The sequence below is a fragment of the Sorex araneus genome, chromosome 1, assembly GCF_027595985.1.
Source record: "Sorex araneus isolate mSorAra2 chromosome 1, mSorAra2.pri, whole genome shotgun sequence".
NCBI classification, from domain to species: Eukaryota; Metazoa; Chordata; class Mammalia; order Eulipotyphla; family Soricidae; genus Sorex; species Sorex araneus.
This window is the reverse complement of record NC_073302.1, coordinates 121,937,625-121,956,569: the sequence shown is the minus strand read 5'-3', so window position 1 is coordinate 121,956,569 and position 18,945 is coordinate 121,937,625. Positions and strand designations below refer to the sequence as shown.

At 46.6% G+C, this 18,945-nt stretch overlaps 1 protein-coding gene across 5 annotated transcripts in view; it reads right to left on the bottom strand.

Annotated features, from left to right (window-relative positions):
- RAI14 (retinoic acid induced 14) overlaps positions 1-18,945 on the bottom strand; it is a 163,434-nt gene that overhangs the window by 118,350 nt on the left and 26,139 nt on the right. For all 5 annotated transcript variants that reach the window (XM_055147289.1, XM_055147292.1, XM_055147276.1 and 2 more), the window contains exon 2: positions 12,871-12,955. In XM_055147289.1, the coding sequence (XP_055003264.1) occupies positions 12,871-12,906 (36 nt within the window). In that variant the 5' untranslated portion in view covers positions 12,907-12,955. The remainder of the gene's footprint in view (positions 1-12,870; positions 12,956-18,945) is intronic.

Below are 18,945 nucleotides of genomic sequence, written 5' to 3'. Positions count from 1 at the left end.
TAACTAGGAATCCCCTAATTTTGCAATTTTACAAATTGCTTGGTAACTAAATACCTGTAACATAACCTAAAACTAAACAAGAGTATCTCCCCCGCGCGGCAGAGCCTGGCAAGCTACCCATGCGTATTGGATATGCCAAAAACAGTAACAATAAGTCTTTCAATGAGAGACATTACTGGTGCCCGCTCGAACAAATCGATGAGCAACGGGATGACAGTGACAGTGATCATATATATATAATATCTATAAAGGATGACATCCCTCCTAGACATTCATACAAGTTCCTACTGGGGTCAGCAATTACAATTTAGGGGTTAAGAATCGGTGTCCAAAAACGCAAGGCCTTTGACCCCTGTATCTGATCACATCAGGCCACCCAACATATTACTGGACTTGAAAGCCTGCCTGAGAACCAAACGTCCCCAGCTGGGAACACTCAGAAGGAGTTTCCATTTCTAACCAGGAAAAGCATTTCACTTGACCCAAAACAGCACGTTGCTCTGGGCTGCCACCAACAGAACAATGGCGGACTGGCAAATATCTACCAACATTCACTTCCCTGGTGAAAGCAATCAAGACTGTGGAAAGCAACATTTAAGGTGCCAGAAAGAGAGTAGAGGGAATAAGCCACTTCCCTTGCATGCAGCTGACCCCAGTTTGATCCCCTGCACCACAAAATATGCCCCCCCCCACCAAGAACTATCAGGAATAATTAGCACAAAGTATCCCCTGAACACCTCCAGGTGTGGCCCAACCACCCCACCAGCACTGCCCTAATGAGAGAGAGAGAGAGAGAGAGAGAGAGAGAGAGAGAGAGAGAGAGAGAGAGAGAGAGAGAGAGAGAGAGAAAGATTCACACATAAGAACACAGAACACTTGGCATGCCTCCTTTAAACAACTCCTAGAAGTGATTCACTGTTGGAAATTATCTGTGGCCACGTTTCAGTTCCTTAGACTATCACAATAAAGACCACACACCAGTGGGGGGGCAAGGGCAGTCCATTCTCCGCAGTGAGAGAGAATCCACTATTCCAGGCTTCGCTCCTCATGGCTGGAGCTTTCCTGGCAATCTTTGCCAGTTCTTGACTTACTGACCCATTACCCAAGGTCTCCACCTTCATAGTCACGTGCCTGCTTCCCCGGTCTCGTCCCACCTTAAGTCTTCCTTTCTTTTATGTCAGTCTGTCTGGGCATTTAAAGTTTCATTTTTAATTAAGTGCTCCAGTTCTACTGGTTTAGAGCTCATCCGAACGACTTTAACTAGATTACTTGAGAAAGGTTCTGTTTCCAAGGTCTCATTCTCAGGAACTAGGAGGTAAGATTTCATGATCTTTTTCTGCACGAGGGACCATTCAATTCATGCCACTGAGGTTATCTTCTCCAGGATTCATTCTCCTTGTCCCTGGGGGGTTGACCTAATTTTATAGGTACCAACGAGAAAAAACATTCCCTGCCTCCCATACAGCTAGCCTGGAACATAACCTTTGGTCAGTTCCATGAACAGGGATGGGGAGGTGAGGGGGGTGAGGGGAGAGGCAGAGAGGGGGGAAAACAGAAGGAAAAGTCTGCTTTTCAGAAGGAAAAAATCTTCCATCTCCCTCCTGGGTCCTGAAGACTTGCAACAGGTACATCACCCTGGGCCAGCACCATCCATAAGAAGGGGTAAGAGGGGCTGGAGCAATAGCACAGCAGGTAGGGCATTTGCCTTGCACGTGGCCAACCCAGGCTTGATTCCCAGCATCCTATATGGTTCCCTGAGCACCGCCAGAGTGATTCCTGAGTGCAAAGCCAAGAATAACCCCTGTGCATCACCAGGTATGACCCAAAAAGAAAAAAAAAAGGAAGGGACAAGAAAAGAGAGAACAGGCGGTAATGAACATGGCCTTGCATGCAGCCAACCCAGTTTAATCCTGAGCACTGTCTATGGTTCCCCAAGCACAGCTAGTGTTCATTCACAGAGGCAGGACTAGTCCCTGAATGATGCCCAGTGTAGTTCAAGGTCCTTCCAAAAAAAAAAATTCATTAGACTATAGGACATATACACTGCCACATAAAAAAATTAAAAGGAACAGATAAAATGAATATTAATGCATTTACTGCAATGTGGCCAGGATGTTAGCATTTCAGTACACACAGATAAAAACTGTTATGATATAATGATAAAAAATTATACATATTTTTGATAATGATAAAATAATAATATCATTTTGGTAATGATAAAAAATTAAGGTATTTTACTTTTTTCACATCTTTGACATGGAGCAGATAGATATGGTTTTGTGGGTCACACCTAGCTGTGTCCCAGGCTTACTCCTGACTCTGTGCTCGGGCATCACTCCTTGCAGGGCTCAGGGGACCATGTGTAGTGCTGGTGATCAGACCCAGGTCAGATGCATGCAGGTAAGTTCCTTACCCGCTGCTCTGACCTCTCTGGTCCAAGTGGTTTATATTTCAGACTTACAGCACATCTCGGTTTGGATTAGCCACATCTCAAATGCTCACATGTGGCCATGGCTACCACACTGTATTGTGGTGGAAATGAAAAAGAGGGAAGGGACACTAGGTAATCTACTTAATTTAACTGGTCCCTTTAAATCTCATCTGTCAAAAGGAAGCCAGTCAAAATAGATTATGGAGTGGCTGTGGGTGGGAAACAGTAAGATATAAAAGGTTCCTCCACCACAGCTAGATAACATGCATCCAGGGCGGACAGTTACTTCTCTTTGACCCCTCACCTGTGCCTGGACAGGCAGGAAAAATAGCATTTCCCACATATATGGCCAGAGAACAAAGAATCAGAGGTAGGGTCCTGAGAGGCAGGCCATGGAGCCCCGACAAAGACTAGAGACATCAGCTGGAGACCAGGGGACAGTAGTGGACTTTGAGGGACAGAGTTAGTGAGAGACCAGAGCAGACCAAGGACAGAATATGCAGAAACCAGGAAGCAACAAGCAAGAACAAGTGAGGAAGCAGCATGAGGCACAGAACATAGAGGCCATCCATGACTTCCTACTTCAAGGCTGTTAGATGAATGAGTGTAATTCACAAGCATCTGGAGCTTTGTATGGAATCTCTCATAGACCACTCAGGGACCCACGGAGGAAATACACCAGTTTCATGCTGACTATTGTACAATACAACTTTTTTTTTTGCTTTTTTGGTAACACCCGGTCATGCACAGGGGTTACTCCTGGCTCTGCACTCAGGAGTTACCCCTAGTGGTGCTCAGGGGACCATATGGGATGCTGGGAACTGAACTCGAGTTGGTTGCGTGCAAGGCAAATGCCTTACACGCTGTGCTATTGCTCCAGCCCCCCACAACCCAACTTTGGAGAATAGAAGAAGCCCATGGGAAAAGGACCTGGAATTCGGGCTGAATCTGGAGAACATTCTTGCTAGCCCAGAAGTCTGCAAAAATTTTCCTTGACAAGAAAATAAATTTTACTTCATTTGAGCCACTGTATACTTCAGGGCATTTTGTAATATCAGGTCATCCTATATCATAAGGGAGACACCCCCACTGTGCAGTCCCAAGCTTATTGACCTTCTACCAAGCCCTTTTCCAGGAGAAAAAAAAAATTAGCACACTCCTGGGAAAGGTAGCTTTTTTAAGCCAAAAAGAAACCATCCCTCCAATTACACTCGAGGCTACTACCAACTTTGTGGATTATTCCAGCAGCCACCCCCACCCCCACCCCAGAGCAGTATCAGCCACGTTGGAAAACACTGACCCACTGAGACCTTACTGAAGAACCCTTGAGTCTCCCAATTATGAAACAATCCCTCAAAAAGAAACAGCTTCATGGGTTCACACTGACTCCCATGAAAACAACCTCAGCCCAAGTTTGAAAGGTTGCCATAGAAACATTTCTCAGCATTGAGAAATATATCTTAGAATAAACACATCCAAAGCAAAGCATGCGGTTCCTCAAACACTTTCTTGTTCTGTTCCCACATGACAAATCCCTGCACTTCCCAGGAAACCAGACAACAGGACCCTCCAGGAGGGAGAAACCTTCAATCATTCTGGCCTCCTGAGGGAATAAAAATTGAAATCAACTCACGTGAAGTCTCCCGAGACTGAAAATATTTTTCATAAACGTAATGAAAACAACCCTCTTAAGTGGATAATCAATTGATCAGAAAACACTGATACTCCTTGTTGAAAAGAATGTAGGAACTCAACAAAGTGACGGACACTTAGTTGCATCCCTGCATATATAGATATGCAGGACCTGTGCTCGGTGATCTGCCATAACCATAAAACACATTTAAACCCCTCTAAACAGAAGTGATCTCTGGGAAACTCAACTCAACTCAAAATCTCCACAAGGCGAATTCATAATCAATTCCTATTTTTACCTCCAAGGAGAAATTACCTACAAGAATTCATCAAACAAAAATGATCTGGTGGCGCTGTAGCAATAGTGGGAAGGAAGTTTGCCTTTGATGTGGCCAACCCAGGTTCGATCTCCAGCACCTCATATGGTCCCCAGAGTTCCAGCAAGATAGCTGAGTGCAGAGCCAGGAGTAAACTTCTGAGTACCACTAGGTGTGGCACCCCCATTTTTTTTTTTTAATCATCGATGTCAGCCATAGCTGGAAGTGTTAATATTCACAGAAAGATAAGAGATAAACTAGGCATTCACAGATTCTGTAAACTAATCAGATTTCCCCAAATTTGGGGGCCACAATCTGAGTTTCCTATTGCTCTCCAAGCTGTGCTGGAAAGATACCAGGTTTAAAGAAGAATCTCTGGAATTACAATCTGGGTAACTAAAAAGAAGTTGTAATCGAGCAAGTAGCAATGGGACGTCCTTCAGAAACAGGTGTTTTGATGGGCCAGGATGTGGCCTAACAGCAATTGTGCATGCCTTGCACGTGTAAGACTAGGATTCAACCCTTAGCACCACAAGGGCGAAAGACTACTGGGGAACAGAGACATGACTCAATGGGATTAATGACATGTTTTAATTCACGCACATGCTTTGCATTTAGGGTGCCCAGATTCAATGCCCAGCACTTCTGGGTCTCCTGAGCACAACTAGAAATGATCGCCCTGCTCTGATCTGGAATAGCCCCTGACTGCAGTGTGGCCCCAAAACCAAACCAAAAAAAAAAAAAAACCAAAAGTAGACATTTCCTAACTCTACTGGAAGAGCAGAACTAGCATATGTTCTCAACAAGCTGGGCACATGCTTTGTACACTAGAGGCCAGAGTTTGATCCCTGGGGGGCAGAGCAATAGCACAGTGGGTAGGGCATTTGCCTTCCATGCAGGTTCGATCCCTGGCACCCCATATGGTCCCCCAGGCACCACCACGAGTAATTCCTGAGTGTAGAGCCAGGAGTAACCCCTGAGCATCGCTGGGTGTGACCCAAAAAGCAAAAAACAAAAACAAAAACAAAACAAAACAAAAAACAGAGTTTGATCCCTGGCACTGCAGGGTCCTTTGAGCACTGCCAGGAGGAGCGGATGGAGCACAGAGCCTAGAGTAGCAACCCCTCATCCCAGCACTGCCAGGGATGACCCAAAACCAAAAACAAAGTCTCAAGTGCATTTGATCTCTCAAGAAATCAATGCACTAAATTTTTCCCAGGCCCTCTCCTGCTACGGGAAATGACAGTGACCTACTGGTAGATCCGGACACTATGGATAGTGCTTGGAATGATGTAGAATCACCGCCTAGAACAGCACTCACTGGAGACGGTGGACACTTTGGAATTGAGGAATGTGAATGTTCTGTGTCAGCAAATGCATATGTAGTGTGTGACAGCGTGAGTTCTAGGATGTCAGGAAAAATGGGGTTCAGCTCTCTCTGCCATCTATCATTTGTGTGACTTTGGCCAAGTAACCCAACTTACTTCTATAAAGCAGTACTTTTAATTTATTTTTTTTTAATGATTTGGGCCACAGAGATAGCACACAGGTTAAGGCACTTGCCTTGTTCAATCCCCAAGCTTGACCCCCAGCACTATGACCTCCTGAGACCCAGCAGGAGTGATCTTTGAGCTCAGGGCCAAGGAGAAACCCTGCGCGAAGGGCAGTTACGATAGAGAAGGAACCAGTATGACAGTAATAGTTGGAAATGACCATTTTGGACAGGAACTGAGTATTGAAAGTAGGGAGAGGATATTCCTGATAACCTTTCAGTACCTGTATTGCGAACTATAATGCCAGAGAGAGAGACACACAGAGACACAGAGAGAGAGAGAGACTGGAAGGGGAGGAAACAGGTAGGAAACTGGGGACACTGGTGGTACAAAATGTACACTGGTGAAGGGATGGGTGTTGGAACATTATATGACTAAAACCCAATCATGAACAACTTTGTAACTGTGTATCTCACTGTGATTCAATTAAAAAATAAAAAATCTAAAACTGAAAAAAAAAACTTTTTAAAGGGTAAACCGTGAGTACTGCCGGGTAGTCCACCCACAACAAATGAAAATAATATAATTTTCATGCCAACACTGCTCCCTATACAATGGAATTATACAAATAGTTTAAATAGTTTGGGAAACATCACATGATAAACACACACACACACACACACACACACACAAAGAGCTTGGGGCCGTGTGTGTAATCCAAGTGAGAACTCTCCCTTATGACTGTCACAGACGTCAGCAATTGATAAGCATTCCCACTTGTACCATCAAGTTAGGCTGCGACAGCCGTTACAAAGTTGGAATATCTGGGTTCACCCTAATAGACACTGGCAACAGGCCCAAAGGTCCAGAAGCCCACAGGAGGCTCTGTGAGCTTGTGTGCTGTGGAGGGACAGGGCAGGGTTTCAGGAACCTACTCTGGGACGGGACTGGAGGTATGTAGGTTCCTCACTCCCGCCCCTACCACACACTCCTACATTCACAATGGATTTATCGCCGTCTTAAGTTCTGCAGACTGGAACCTTCAGTGCCAGAGGGTTCAATGAGGTCATCTGTCCAAATGAGGTCAGTGGAGCAGTCCCAGTCCACCAGGTGACACATGTGCAAGGCGATGCTCGCCAGCAAGCATGAGCTGCTAGGGGAGGCAGGAATAGCGTCTCCTCGGCAACTGCCCAAGAAAGCCTCCATGTCAACAGCTGGAAGCAGACTTCTAGCCTCGGAGATGGAATGAGTGCCTTCATGGTCCCCCTGTCCCGGGGAACGCAGGCAGCAGGCTGAGTCTTACCCAAGAAAGGCTGACAAGACCTGGCAAACACGGAGCCTGACATCAGCCTGCGCAGAGTTCCCTCCAGACACGAGAGCCTCTTACCTCCACCCAAAAGGGTCATCTCAAGCGTATTTTTAAATTATGTCTACGACGAGAACTATGAAAGAGGCTTAGCTCTGCAACAGATTGGATCATGGCAAGGATTTTCAATGTTCTCCATATTCCTGTTTGTTGGGGGAGGGAAACTAGAACATCTGCAAAAACTTACTGAAATGGCCCAAATCTCTAAGTTTGGAAAAAAAAGAAACAACAAAAAAGATCTTGGCAGAAATGGATGATTATCCACCTATCAACCTCCAGAAGAGCTGCTCTCGCAACAGGCAACAAATTCAAACTCCTGTCTGAGCAGGATGCGTCTGTGCCTCAAGATTCACGGGGTGTGCGAGCTTCTTTGGCTGGAAGCTGCCAGCGCTCATAGCTGCTATGTAAAGAAACACCTTGAATTTAATCTCACGGGGAGCCAGCCACGTTGAACTGGCGGGCTCAGATTTTTTTGTCTTTCTTTCTTAATGGAATGTCTGCTGCTTCCCTGTGACAACAGAAAACATAACCGGGAACAAACCTTTTCTGAAACGGAATACAACCCCCACAGTCAACTCTGAGGGCCTTGAACATGTTGGAGAGGCATTTATCAAGATTTGTTACAAAGATCTTTCAACTCCCATTTCCCATCCCTCAGCCTCCACCCACTTCACTCAAGGCACTAAAATTTGGCATTTACAAAGAAATTCCAGAAGCGTGAGCATTTTATGAGCAAAGGGAAATCCCAACCTTCTTGGCATAATTTCTCATGATGACAGCTCATTTTTCCATGTGGAGCCACATACTAGTGGCTGCAAATATTTAAAGAGGTAAAGAAGTAACTTTCACACTCTAGTCATAAAAGATATAAACGGCGATTTAGAAAGCAACTCGTTTTATCACCATTAAATTCAAGTGCATTCATTTTAAAAATGAGAAAGAAAAATTTATAGTGTCCTTATTGAAAGACTCAGAGCATATCCCTGGCACTTTCCCAGGCTCTCGTAGTATTATTATTTTGCACACCAAAGGCGGCTTTGACACTGACTCCAGCCACTGGGCTTTATGAATTACCCAGCCCCCCTGCACTGCCTACTTCTCTCCTAACCACCCTTCCAAACCCACCCAGCCGCCAGGCCTGCAAACTCTCCCTCTAAGAAGCTCACCCAAATTCTCCCATTTCCAGAGATTCACCTCTCCTGAAAATCAGAGCAGTTCCATTGCAGTCTCCACAATTTAATTTAATGAATGGCATTATCATTTTGAAGGCTCCTGTCGTATCTACAATCCACTACCTATATTCTGCCTATTTGTATTTACTTGTGATTTATTTTCCCCTCCTCTCCCCTCCATTGACAAGCCTCTGAGAAACAAAATCCAACTCTTCATTATTCGGTAGACCTAGTATCAAGTCCAAGTTTAAGGCTACCCCATATAAGGTCATAAATGAAATGTGACCTGAAAAGCATCACCCGCCATAGGGTGTCACCGAGTTCCATAACTCTCTCTGGCCTCCATGGACATCTGCAGCATCCCAAAGGGTTCCAGGACGACTAAAGCCACAATTGAACTGATCAAACCCAAACCAGCTGACTCTACTCCTTCATCCCCCATCAGCCCTAAAAAAAAAAAAAAAAAACCTGCCTTTGACGCGGCAGCTCTTAGATCCACATGCTCCAGAAAGAAGAGCTGGATGAAATGTTTAGCACATGGTGATAGCTCCGGATTTGAAAAGGGATTTAAGGCTGCCCAGGAAGGGCTCCTCTGGGACACGCTTGTCATTGCTGACCCGGAGCTTTTCTCCCAGGGACCTCAAATGGGCCTAGCGCTGGGCCTTGCAGAGGCGCTGGCTGAAATGCAATCATGCCCCTGGGCCCACTCCCTTCTTTCTGGAAACAAGAACCCAAACTGTGGTCCTCTTCTGCCGACTCTCCAGAAAAACAATGAACCCTCTCTTCCCACTCCTTCGAGCCTCACACAAAGATGAATGAAAAGATTTGGTGGTTTGATGGCTTTGGATACTTCTTACTTCTTTGAAAGAGAGACCACTTCAAGATTAGGATTTGGCATATCTAACTGAATTCGAACAGTCAAAAAATTGTTTTCTAGGGCTAGAGTGATAGCACAGAGGGTAGGGCATTTGCCTTGCACACAGTTGATCCGGGTTCGATTCCCAGCATCCCATATGGTCCCCTGAGCACCGCCAGGAGTAATTCCTAAGTGCAGAGCCAGGGATAACCCCTGTGCATCGCCAGGTGTGACCCAAAAAGAAAAAAATTGTTTCTATGTGTGCGTTCATTTGTATATATCTATATAGATACATATACAAATCAAACCAAGAGATATATATTAAAAAGCAAACACCCCTGGCAATCTCTCAGAGATAGCACCTTTAACCAGATCATTCAGTCTTTCTGCCCACTTACACATTATTGGAGGCAAGGGTGGGCCCCCAATCAGATGGCTGGCTAAGAAGCTGGGATTTACAATGGGTGACATTTGGGTCATACCCCGTGGTGCTCTGGGTTATTCTTGGCTGTGTTCAGCAGTGACAGTGCCTAGGGGACCACATGTGGCGCTGGGGGTATTTCACAGATATTAGAAAGGCCAACAATCAACCTCTTGTACTTCATCTCTGGCCCCACCATCTACACTTTGTAGCACAGATGTCTGAATAGAGAGAAGGGAAGAAATATTTACCAAGTATCCCTGAGTGCCAGACCAAAGCTGTGTGTTTGACACTGAATTTTCACCACTTCCTTCAGAGGCCAAGAGATTTTATTTTTTCTCTATTCTTTGGGTAAGAAACCTGAGGTTTCTGAAAGGGAAGAGACTTGACCAAGAGCTCTAACCTCCATTCGCACTTTTGCCCTGCCATGGTAACGTTTCATAAAATCGTGTCTCTGCCTAAATTCCTCTCTTGGGAAATGTAGGGTCTGGAATCCGGCTACTTTGGCACCAAAACTGGTTGAACAACTTCAAGCTCCAAGAACTCTGACTAGTTACTGTACCTAGCTCTTGGTTTCTTCATCTGTAAAAGGAGCCTAACAATCACATCTACCACAGAAGGGTTGTTGCAGGAGAAAAGGAATTCTCCATAATGAGCTTGTGACCAGCACCTCACATGGAATAGAAGGGCAGGTCCTCCGAAATGGTTATTGCTATCAGATGGTTGGCTCATAAACTGGGATTTATTCCCTTCATTTAGCTGTGTGGTTCTGGGAAGCAATTCGGGATGAACTTAGTATTGTCTGGTCCCTTTATTATACCAATTTCCTTCGCTTCCCTGCTCGCCCAGGCCTGCTACTTTCACGTTTCTTCTCTTCATACTAACTGCCAAAATTGCAGCCCTTCTTTTGCCAAACCACAGAAGCTTTTAAATAGTGTAATTACTATGCTTGTTATCATGGAAATATTTCCGTTTTTATTTAAAAACTAGGCTCCAGCAACACCCGCTCAACTGCCTCCAGTTTTTAATTTTTAAACCCAACATTTATGCGCCAATGACTTCCCCTTGCCCCTTTTCATCTATCAGGAAACTCTAAACTGATTAAATTTTGCTAAAATAATCTCCACTTGTATGAATGGAAGTTTTACCCAAAGTCTCTCGGAGTGGAAAACACATTTGTTAACCTGGTCACACAACTTACAAACCCATCGCCAGTCAGCCAGGCGAACTTTCGATTTGTCTTTTTCTTCTTAAGAAAGCCTAATGCGATATGCAGACTGTCAGACCACAAGGTCTGCTGCTGAGGCTGAAAAGCACTTTCTTGGTTGAGGGTGAAGCACAGGGTTAAGGAGGTCAAAGCCAGTCACCCTGGCCCAAGGCTGCTTGAATGACTTCGGCCAAGTCATTACATGGTCTCTAATTTTTAGTTACTTGAAACGAGAAGGAGACTTTGATGCATGTAGTGGGGTATTATGCTGAGATATGTCCGATAGAAACAGATAAATACCCTATGACTTCATTTAAATGAACAGAAATAAAACCTCAGATTACAAGAACAATAGCAGTTACCAGAGGAAGGGGGGGTGGCTCATAAATTGGGTAAAGATCACTTACATAGTGGCAGTGGGAAGTTAGGTTTTTGGCCCAATCATAATTTAGATGTTAAATTACAAAGCTGTACGCTGAAATGTAAAGGTTTTAAACCAATATTGTTTTGATTTAAAAAAAAATTTTTTTCAAAGAATGAGAAGGTGATACCAAGTTTTTCATACGGAACATTAACTTCTTTAAGACTGGATGTGGTGATCAGCCCACAAGCATCTCCTCTGGTCTGGGCAATATCAGGGCAATAATGACGTACATGTCACCTGTAGCCTGCGGAGATAAGGTTTGGCTCCACAGAGCACTCAGCGTGACAGGCTAACCAGGCGACAGGCTCCATTTGTGAATACGCAGTAGTGACAAGCTATGATTGCTGGCGACAAAATAAAAGTAGACTCACAAAGAACTACCTAACGCTAAATGGGAGTTGAGTGAGGCCAATGTGAGGGTGACAGACCTGTGTCAACTGAATTCCCTTCCACGATTCCTCTGGTCCAACCAGCGTGCTCCCAGCATCTGGCGCGGAGAACCAAGGACGGAATCACAGCAGCTCTGCCCAGGTGACCCCTGGTTAAATACCACAGTGTCTAAGCTCCCCCGTGGGATCTCGCTTCACTTCTGTCCTCCGGGAGGCTTTGTTTCATAACTCTGACCTCACAATGGGTTCCTCCAATATGAGCAAGAACCCCAGGAATTCCGGGGGAGTAAAGGTACAGGCAGTGAAAGATACTCTTGTTTAGCCAAAAAGCCTTAACAGAGAGTCTTTAAAACATTTCCTAAAGTTCCAGATGAACCAAGAGCTCATGTTATCCCTTCACTGTATTTCTGAGACCAGCATTCAAAACTGACTTTCAGTGTCAGATCTAGAGGATTTTAGAAACGTTGAAGCTTTTTTTTTTTTAAGTTTTTTGGGTCACACTCAGCGATGCACAGGGGTTACTCCTGACTCTGCACTCAGGAATTACTCCTGGCAGTGCTCGGGGGACCATAGGGGATGCTGGGAATCGAACCCGGGTCAGCCATGCACAAGGGAAATGCCCTTCCCGCTGTGTTATTGCTCCAGCCCCAGAAACGCTGAAGCTTTTAACTGATTCTGCAAGAGCTTTATTTGGACTGTTCCTTCCTCTACAAGGCATCGACCATAGAGACTTTTGTTTTTTTTTTGTTTTCTTTTGGGGCCACACCCCGAGGTACTCGGGGCTTATTCTTGGTCCTGAGCACAGGGATCATTCCTGGGAGACTCAAGGCACCATATGGAGCGCTGGGGATCGAGTCTGGGTCAGCCCATGTGAGGCAAGAGCCCTACCCATTGTGCTATCACTCCAGCCCAGAAATTTTTCCTTTTAAGGTCATTTGGAAAGCTACACAAACACACACACACACACAGAGCAAAAACTTGGGAGCACGCCCTTCCTCAAAGCTTCTGATCTGGCATGTGCTGAGTACTGCCAGCTTCAGTAGTTGATTAACCAGCATCTTATCAAAGGAAAAGTGGAGCACTGCTTCTACAGCTTCAGGGAGCAAGGAGAAGGAGGGACCACCCTCCCGGGAGCTGACAGGTGAGTCACGTGCTTACTTACATCACTCTTCCTGAACTTCGCTTTCAAGCTCTTCATGTTTAATCCATTCAGTCTTCCAAATGCACTAGTGGAGATTTTTCAACACCTAAGTGGAGAAAAGGGAAAGAGTTCAGGAACTGGGTTCCAAATAAACACTTCTGATGGCTTATTCTCTCCAGACTAGATTGCAACTTTGGGCCTTAAGGGGAAGCCTGGAGTTAAGAAGGGGATCACAGGCTGGAGAGATACTATGGTTAAGTCACTTGTCTTGCACATGGAGGACCCCCCCAGTTCGATCCTCAGTACCGCCTATGATCCCCCTGAGCACTGTCTGGAGTGATCCCTGAGCACAGAGCCAGGAGTAAGCCCTGAGCACACCCCAAAAACAGAATAGGAGGTGATCTGAGGTAAGAACTGGAAGAGAGTAACCAACATGCTATTTTTCTGCCTCTGATACACACCCCACCAGAGCCTTCTCTCATCTTCAAGTTCACCAATATTTGAAACATTCCTAATTTACCCAACACTGCACCAAGTTGGGCCGGGGAGATGTCCCAAAGGCCGGAGCGCAGGCTTTGTATGCAGGAGGCCTGGGTTCCATTCCCGGAACCACACAGTTGCCAAGCACTGCCTGTGTGACCCAGTAATTGGGGCTGGGGTGGGGGAGGGGGAGTAGAACACGTTTACATATCTTAACTGTCACCATCCCAGACACGTTCAGCCTTTGGAAGCTGAACTAACTCCCCGGATGAGCGTCTGATGGTATAACTCCTCAAATTATAGCATCGCCTCCTCAGCAGGACGACAGCAGTCAAGAATAAAGAAAACAGTTCATATTCCAGATGCCATTCATTCCCAATTTATTTTTCTCAGTGTGTTTTCCCCCTCCTAAATGCACAAGGCAGTAAAACAATGCCAGAAAAAACAAAACCTCCCTCCACCATGCTCATTCCTTGGGTCAGTCTAAACACCGGCAGACTAGCTCCCCTCTCCACCCCCGCCCCTCCCCGCCGGTACCACCCCAATAGCCTGGGGTGCAGAAATTCCAAGTTGGAGCAGAAAAATCTTAAGAAATCACCTTATTGACTGCACTCATTTGTGGAGTATAAAATAACATCACATGAGACTGACACCCAAGGACAGTAGATACACGGGCCAGGGGGATTGCCCCATAGCTGGAAGCCTGCTTCATGAGCGGAGGGGAGAAGGCAGATGGAATAGAGAAGGGATCACTAAGAAGATGATGGCTGAGAAATCAGTCGGGATGGGAGAAGTGTGCCCAAAGTAGATAACGAACCAAACATGATGACCTCTCAGTGTCTGTGTTGCAAGCCATAATGCCCAAAAGTAGAGAGAGAGTATGGGGAATATTGTCTGCCATGGAGGCAGGGGGAGGGTGGGAAAGGGGGGGATACCAGGGATATTGGTGGTGGGGAACATGCACTGGTGGAGGGATGGGTGTTTGATCATTGTGAGATTGTAACCCAAACATGAAAGCTTGTAACTATCTCAAGGTGATTCAATAAAATTTTAAAAATTTTTTAAAAAAATAAGAAAGAAATCACCTTATTTAGGAGATTTGTGTGTGTCCCCAGGAAGTAGATTTTGTGGGGGACGAGAGGGCTGAAGTACGTACTTTTATTTAAGGACGATGCTGCTTGATTTTAGTGGCTTCTTCGTGGGCGTGGACATTTTCAATATTTAACTAAGACTATAGGCCAGGGGCGTGTGGCCGAGTGGCAGAGCACAGGCCTTGCAAGTGTGAGGCCTGGGTCCCCTTCCTGTCCAGGTCCCCCTCCTGGCACCTCCCAAGACTGCAACCTAGTCTAAAGCTCTTTCCCGGCCGCAGAAGCCAGGCTGCCGGGCGCCAGGCACGGTTGTCTGCGGCAAAGAGCTTGGTGAGGATGGAATTCTGGGCCAGCCCCCAAAGCCTGGTGGGCCTGGAATGCTTTTTCCACTGCTTTTTCAAAGCTTCAAAGCTTAACAAGCCCCCCAAAGATTCCTAAGCAAGGATGGGGTACAGATATTATCTTTTCGTCCTTAAACCTGGGAAAATGTACTAAGCAGTAGGGTACAAATTCCTGGCAATTAGGTCACAAAAACTGAAATGAAATAAGATAAGATAGGGCTGGAGTGATAGCACAGCGGGTAGGGCATCTGCCTTGTACGCCGCCAACCCAGGTTCAAATCCCAGCATCCCATATGGTCCCCTGCGCACTACCAGGAGTTAATTCCTGAGTGCAGAGCCAGGAATAACCCCTGTGCATCGCCAAGTGAGACCCAAAAAGAAAAAAAAAAAAAAAAAAGATAAGATAAAAGGCCACGTGCAAGTTCCCATCACATATAGTAAGGACTAAGGCAGGTAACGTCCACACCTCACCTGACATCAAGCCAGAACAGAGGAATGTGAACAAAAGGTGTCCGTAAAACCAAGGGCCTGTGCTGTCATGTTTGCCACGGCGGCCCAGGGTTCACCCAGTGCTCTTCAGGGCCCTCTGGAGCAGGCTGATGTGGAGACAAGGCGAGGGACAGCCGTGGAACACAAGCCACAGAACATGGGCCTCCTCATTTCCTTGTCAACCCCCTCTGGAAGTCGTCCAAAGACTCAGGCTCTTCATCTATTTACTTCATTACCGCTGCTGCCTTTCGGCTGGACTCTGGCATGCATGACCCAGACCCCCGGCATCATAAAGGCCTTCCATGACCTTCACCTGGAGGCCGCCACATGGCTGCAGCCTCCCCGAGGTCCCTTCTGAACCATCCAGGCCTTGGCAGGAGTGATAAGAGGTGTGTTGCCTTGGAGACGGTGTGCATCAGAATCACACCCCGTTAACTGCCAAGGACTTACATGCCGAGAAAACCGGGCCAGTGCCTTAACGGGAGAGTGCAAATTCCTGGACTCTGTTTCTCCAAGTTGGCCCCGAGCTAATCTGTGGAGGAAGGACCCAGGGCCGTGCTGCTGAGAGTCGCCTCCTAGTCCACTATGACCCAGGGGAAACCCAGGAGACAAGGGCCACGAGCCTCTCTCGTTTCTGTTGTACACTGAAGCTTGAGAGTCTGGAGCTGAGGGAGATGGAACAGAAAGCGGAGCTGACTTAGGACACGGGCCTTGGTCGTGTCAAGACAAACAAGGTTGGATGAATCCAAGCACATATACAGAGACTGTAGATTCCCAACCTACCACTGGCTCAAGAGAAAGCAACATCTCCTCCCCTCAATTTCAATCTCTCTTTGTCTCTGTCTCTGTCTCTGTCTGTCTCTGTCTCTCTGTATCTCTGTCTCTGTCTCTGTCTCTCTCTCTCTCTCTCCAACCCGACCCCCCCTCCTCTCTCTTCCAGCCCTGGAGGGATGGGTGTTGGCACATTGTAGGAGTAAAACCCTACCATGATCAGCTTTGTGACTGTATCTCACGGGATTCATCAAATAAAAATAAAGTTTTTTTTTAAAAAAAGTAAAGAAAACAATGTCTCAGGCAGGTGGTCAGGTGCCCTTGGGGTTGGGAGAGGGTTTCTGCTGGTGGCTGGTTGGTTCTTTGCTGTTCCTTTTTTCTCTCCTCTCCTTGTTTGTTTTTATTTTAGCATAGCAAGCAGTGAGAAGTATACAAACTCTTATTTGAAGAGGATTAAGTAAATAAAACCACTAATTCCAAAAGTTTCCAGGCAGGGGAAGGTAGGTGCTGCCTCCGGGGGAGATGTGGATCTGGGTGTGTGAGAGCTGGGTGGTCCTCGGCTGACAGGGGCCACTCTGGGGAGAAAGTTCTGGAAACCTACAGAAAAAAAAAATTACTCCAGAAACAAGAACTGCAGCTGGGATTATAAAAGTTATTGCCAGCTCACTGCTTTCCTGGTATCTGGGAATGGATCTCACACCTGGACGTCAAGCTTAGTGGGAAGCAAGCGCCCCTGAAAAGAGGCTAGGCTCCTTCCAGCCGGCACCCCTTCTTCCCCAGCAGGACCCCTGAGCAAATCAAGGGCTCACTTCCTGGGAGAGCTGGGATCTTACAATTCCCAAATCCCAACTCCCAGAACTTCTATCTATTTGGCAAGGCTACACGAAGAGCAACCCATGGAAAAGCCAGTTCCTCTAGACACTGAGTCCCAGGGAACTGCAAGCCCAGAGGACTAATGCAGAGGCTCAGGGTACCTGACCTGCACCCACACGGCCATCGGTTCAATCCCCCATGCCCCACGTGTTATCTCACATGACCCTGCCATCTCTGCTATCCGTGACCTCCCCACTCTGCAAGAGATTCCTGGCTGGGTCACATCCAGGCGTGTGTAAGTCACACATCAAGAGGTATAGAAGCTGTCAGCACTACAACCCAGAAGATGTGCAGGCGCCACGGCCAAGAAGTGTGCCCCCCAGTGAGCACATGTGTGAAACTCCCCTCCCCCGGCCCTAAGTGGTGTGCGTCAACTAAGAGTATGGCCACTGGGACCGAGTGTGTGATGGGTCCGCCCAGCCAAGGAGGCGGCATCCACTCCCCATCACTGTCACACTGCCACCAGCAGCCGCAGAAGGGGAACCGGGAGGAGACAGGTTTCTATGTCCAGACTGCTCCTCCCTCCCTCCCCCATTTCAGCAACACACATGACCCTTAGACTGGTTTAGAGTTGGCAGGGCCCAAGCATGTCAGCACATGAAGGTCCTCTTACCATCCCAGCCAGGCTTTCTGATTTCGTAATGCTCTAGAGGTGAGACCCAAATCTGCCATTTGTTTTTGGCTGTGACAGGAACTGAATACAGGACCTTACACACGTTCTATCACTGGGCTACATCCTCAGCCCGGAAATCTGCCCTACGTTTTTTGCTTTATTTATTTATTTATTTATTTATTTATTTATTTATTTATTTATTTATTTATTTATTTATTTTTAGCCTCCTTGGGCAATCTGGATGCTCCATGTTGTTTAGGGAACTAACCGTTCTAGACTGGGTAATACACACCTGAAACGGACGCTGGTATTAAACATATTGATACACATGAAGATGTGGTTTAAGTCACACAGCTTACAGTGCCAGCACGAATGTGTTAACCGGAATCTAGAGTGACATTTTAGAAGGAGCTATGCCAGATGGACGTTCGCAATAAGGAAATGTGTTCACTGACTGAATCTTTCAAAATTCAGGTTGGGAGCCAGTGGATGGGAAGAGAGTTCTCTCTGCTTGAAATTCTAGGACAGCAATTAGCTGCTTTTACTAGCCATGGCTACTGAGGAATGAGGTTACGTCGCCAAGGCCGATGGTATCTGCATGCGCACACCCGTTCTCCAGCACACGATACAGCAGCGAGCAGGACTCGGTCCTACAAGATTCACACAGACACTGAAAAGACTTCCTACTCCATCCCCACAGCTCAGCAGCCTTCGAGTCATCTGCTTCTCTCGAAGGACTTCTGCCACAGAATACGGGGGTGCTTCCAGAGCATGTGAAAGTGTGGGTACACGTACCAACGGGCTTCAGAAATTTTCTTTCCCAGCTACAAAAAAATCCAAGAGTTAAAAAACTGCAAAGCACTGGAGGAAATAGGAAGCAAAAGGAAGTTGCAACTAAAGAGGACTCAACCCTGCCCCAAACCTTACACAGGGATCCCACAGGAGTCAGACAGCAGGTAGGGGACCCGATGAGATTCTAAATGCCAGGAATCAGGAGAGTTCAAACCCAGCAAGGGGTGACACCCATTCAGGAGTCACCTGCATCCCAGCTCAGAGTGATGGTGGCAGAGGGTAAGAGAGGAGAGAGTTGCCATTTCTCCTTTACTTTTGAGCCATTCCTCTCTTTCTTAGATCTCTGAAGAATGCCATATTATGCTATCAGTAGATTGCCTCAATGAAACTATTTTACTTTTCTGTCTTCTATTCTCCAGAAAAAAAAAATTACCAGGCTGGCACCACACCCAACAGTGCTCAGGCGCTACCCCTGGCTCTGTGCTCGACATGTACACTTACAGCCAGGTTGGACCCGAGTTCCACTTGATCTAAATGACCCGGGGAGCTGATCTCCAACACCCAAGATCTCAATGGCCCAGGATGCTAATCTCTATCACTCAAGATCTCAGGGAGCCAGGGCCTCAAGCTGGAGCAAGGGATTACTCCC